The sequence below is a fragment of the Sphaeroforma arctica genome (assembly GCF_001186125.1).
Source record: "Sphaeroforma arctica JP610 unplaced genomic scaffold supercont1.908, whole genome shotgun sequence".
NCBI classification, from domain to species: domain Eukaryota; class Ichthyosporea; order Ichthyophonida; genus Sphaeroforma; species Sphaeroforma arctica.
In genome coordinates this window covers 19,019-21,012 of record NW_014039650.1, presented here as the reverse complement: position 1 = coordinate 21,012, position 1,994 = coordinate 19,019, and the positions used below count along the sequence as shown (strand labels likewise).

General features: G+C 44.0%; 1 protein-coding gene across 1 annotated transcript in view; it reads left to right on the top strand.

Annotated features, from left to right (window-relative positions):
• Positions 1-75: 75 nt before the first annotated feature.
• Positions 76-1,994, top strand: part of SARC_09205 (hypothetical protein) — a gene marked incomplete at its 5' end in the record, with an annotated part of 6,362 nt that continues 4,443 nt past the window's right edge. The window contains 3 exons of the mRNA XM_014296790.1: positions 76-196; positions 864-1,084; positions 1,609-1,784. Coding sequence (XP_014152265.1) covers positions 76-196; positions 864-1,084; positions 1,609-1,784 — 518 coding nt within the window. The remainder of the gene's footprint in view (positions 197-863; positions 1,085-1,608; positions 1,785-1,994) is intronic.

The window sequence follows — 1,994 nt, the reverse complement described above, 5'->3', positions numbered from 1 at the left end:
AATTGCACCCCACACCACCATCATCCCCATCTCTTTGAGGACATATCGACTTGCATCGCCTCATCCCACAGGCTGATGAGCGGATCCAGTCCAGCAACCGTGGGAGGGGTGGCCACCGCAGGCCCCGATGGTATCATTAACCTGGGCAACACCGACCCCAACCGAGTGGAAGAGATCAGGCGCACCGTATACTGCGGTGGGTGTGTGCTGTATAGAGTGTGGTGTGCGTGTATACAAAGTGTGTGTGCTGTACAGGGTGTGCTGTACAGGGTGTGCTGTGTGTGTGTGCTGTATAGGGTGTAGTGTGTGTGTGTTTTAGAGTCTGTATCGGCAATACCCCTTCCAGCTGAGTTGGAGAATATCGGCTGCGCTTCTTACCACGTTGTGTTGTTTTTAGAAACGAGTGATATTCTTCCCCTGCGGACAATCATGACGTCGGAAGTTCCATGGCAGTCCCGTTTAACGCATCTTACCTGGGCTCTATGTAGAGTGAACGTATTCAGACACTTTGTCCTGGTCGTGCGCATGGTTTAATTTGTGGAGTGTGTGGTTTGTGTATGGCTTTAGGCCGCACCAACGCAGATATTCTTTTGACTTACGGATAAACATACGCCACGGTGTACTGTGCTGTGCGTAGAGTGTGCGTGTTCTTGATACACTGTGTTATCGAGTGATTTACGAACATTCTCAATCCACACAAAATCAGTCGTGTGCCTTCCGGTGGTGTTAAGCAGAGTGTCATCAATTATTGAGAAAGGTTGTAGTCAGCTCCGCATATAACGCTCGCAGTATATATATATGTGTGAGAGAGAGAGAGAGAGCTGTTATGCTAATATGTACATACCCCCCATTGCCCACCTCAGGCAATCTGGACTCCAAGACAGTCACCGCCGACCACATGATGCAGTTCTTCAAGTTGTGTGGCACCATCAACTTCGTGCGTATGGCAGGCGACGAGACACAGCCCACGCGCTTTGCGTTTATTGAGTTCACTACGCACGAGGCTGCCAACTCAGCTCTCATGTACAATGGAGCTATCCTGGAGGGACGCCCTATGAAGGTCAACCACTCCAAGAACGCTATTGTAAGTGAGCTGGCCACGGATGCATCGGTACACTGCGCATATGCACGTGTTGTTGGTAACTGCGTGTATTGACGGGCCGATTAATGGTCTTTTAGCCTTCAACATATTTGTGTTACCTTGCATAGTGTAGGGAGCGTCCTCAGTCATCATTCTCAGTGATGCAGATGCCACGGGTTTGATATTAGTCCATCAGTCCAAACAATGGTACTGGACCGAGGTGTCCTTGCTACTACTTGAAATGTGTCATCAGGTTGACCTAAACATATACTTAAAATATATATATATATATACTTGTACTTGTACTTGTACTTGTACTTGTACTTATACCTCTACCTCTACACGGAAATATAATTATAAATAGGAATAGAATTAGAATTATAAATATCTTGAATAAGATCTTACCTTTTAATCACGTTTAAGTTTAACAGGCTTGTAGATCTTCACCTCTGATAAACTTAGTTTATTCTCACCACTGTACGCTTCACCGCCCCACTCTTACCGTGTGTGCCCACATGTACCTATAGGTCAAACCACCCACCAAGAAGGCTGAGGTTCAAGCAAAGGAATACACCGAAGCACAACGCAAAATCCAAGAAGCTGCGGCTATGCTTGCAGCCTCTTTAACCACTTCAGCGGACGAGCCCAAGGACGATCGCAAGCTAAGTGTCAGTGACCGAGACAGGGACCGCGACAGAGCACGGTATGTGGGTGGATGGATGTATATGTATATATATATATATATGTATATATATATATATATATATATATATATATTATGTACATATATATATTATATGTCGTGTGTATGTGTATGTGTGTGTTTGTTGTAATATATATATACTAATATANTACATACAATATATATATATATATATATATATATATATATACTATATATATATATATATAT